At 48.9% G+C, this 1,633-nt stretch overlaps 1 protein-coding gene across 2 annotated transcripts in view; it reads right to left on the reverse strand.

The window, feature by feature from the left end:
• Window positions 1–1,633, reverse strand: part of ntf3 (neurotrophin 3) — an 85,754-nt gene that overhangs the window by 30,210 nt on the left and 53,911 nt on the right. Inside the window, exon 1 of one of the 2 annotated variants that reach the window (XM_043713576.1) lies at window positions 565–941. The exons of the other annotated variant lie outside the window; for it this stretch is intronic. Within the exon in view, the coding sequence (XP_043569511.1) occupies window positions 565–582 (18 nt within the window). The 5' untranslated portion in view covers window positions 583–941. Of the gene's footprint in view, window positions 1–564; window positions 942–1,633 lie in introns of those variants that run through there. 2 annotated transcript variants of the gene reach the window in all.

The following is a 1,633-nucleotide window of genomic DNA, read 5'->3' on the forward strand; positions in this document are numbered from 1 at the left end:
ACAGACTGAGTGGTTGAGACTCCTCTCAGAATCTAGAGGATCTCCAGTGATCAAAGAAACCAGCGCAGCAGTTCGAATGCCATTTCCACTTTCCCTTTTTGACAAGGATTTGACTGAACAAGCAAGGATGCCTGCCTTGAAGAAGTTCTCCTCCTCTCTCTACAAGAATCTCAGGGAGTCCCTCTCCCACTGCAACTCCCAGCTCATTTCCTCTGCCCTGAAGCTCTTACTCTATGAGCTCAAACGCCCCCCCCCCCCTTTCCCTTTCCCTTTCCAGCTGCACTTTCTCCTGCTCTTAACCCCCAGCCCCCAGCAGAGGCAAAAACCCTGCAGTCTGAGGAGAAACTGGAGCTCCCTTTAATGCAAACCGTATGGTTCCCCCTTCCGCACGAACTGCCTTCTATATATTCCAGACGTCTCCAAGAATTCGCATCGTAAAACTCCACCGTGCAAATGTATGAAGGAATAAATATTGGCTCACTTTGAAGCCCTGTGTTTTGTTAAAAAAAAACTTTGCCCCAGTCTACAGTACAGAGTTAAAACCCATAGAAGGAACCTCCTTACCGTAACAGAAGTGACCATGGCATCCGTATGTTCCCGTAGATACGCGTCGACATGAAGGTGTAAATATTGACAGGATTATATATATATATATATATGTTCTTCTTTTAAAAAAACTTCAATTCTCTGAGCCGGAGCTAAACTGGCGACAGCTCATCTTCTCGATGAGTCTCAGTGACTGGATGAGTGTGTGAGTGAGTGAATGTGTGTGTGTGTGTGAGAGAGAGAGAGAGAATGTGCAGCTCCCAAGTAGCCAGTCAGATGCCTCTATGCTCTGAGCATTAACACACAAGCTGCCGTGACCTCTCCTCCCGTTTAGCAGCGACTCCGACGCCAGTGACAAGCTGCCTCCAAGTGGTACTGTCCTGGGTACTGATCGGCCGCACTGACCCCCTCCGGAGGCGAACAGCCAGCGGCTCTTTCTCGAGCAGCTTGACCCATCCCCGAGCTGCGGTGGGATTGCCGGCTCGGCTGAGGATCAAGCGCCGTGCCTTCTCCCGGAGTTCCGAAGGTGCATCTGGAACCCAGTGCTGGAGAAATGCGGGCTTTTTTTAAAGAAAAAAATGGTTTCAGCAACCACACAATGAGAGAAACATGCAGCTGCTCAGCGAACTGCTGTCAACTCGCACATGAATCTCTGCGTCATTAACTTTATACCACAACGCTGAAGGCTATAGGGTTTGAGCCAAATCTTTCACACAAACTATTATCCACTGGCATGCTGCTCGCTCTCGTTCTCAAGATATTCTTCTCTGGCTTTCTTCCTGTATCTGTCTGTCTCCTCCTCTCGGGTTCTTGCTATCTGGCTCTCTCTCTCTGGTTCTCTCCCTATCTGGGAGTGTGTCTTTCTCTCTTCCTCTTTCTTCCTGGCTCCCTCTCTTTCCCAATCTTTGCTTCTGGCTCTTTCCCATCACTGTTATTCTGTTTGTTTTTCTCTCTCTTTGACCTTCTCCCCACCCCTGTCTCTATCTGACCCTCCCCATATACCTGGCTCTCTCTCTCTCTCTCTCTTTTCCTCCACTGGCTCTCCCACTATCTCTCTCTCTCTCTCTATTTTTTCTCTCTCTCTCTT

The sequence above is a fragment of the Chiloscyllium plagiosum genome, chromosome 23 (genome assembly GCF_004010195.1).
Source record: "Chiloscyllium plagiosum isolate BGI_BamShark_2017 chromosome 23, ASM401019v2, whole genome shotgun sequence".
Classification (NCBI taxonomy): domain Eukaryota; kingdom Metazoa; phylum Chordata; class Chondrichthyes; order Orectolobiformes; family Hemiscylliidae; genus Chiloscyllium; species Chiloscyllium plagiosum.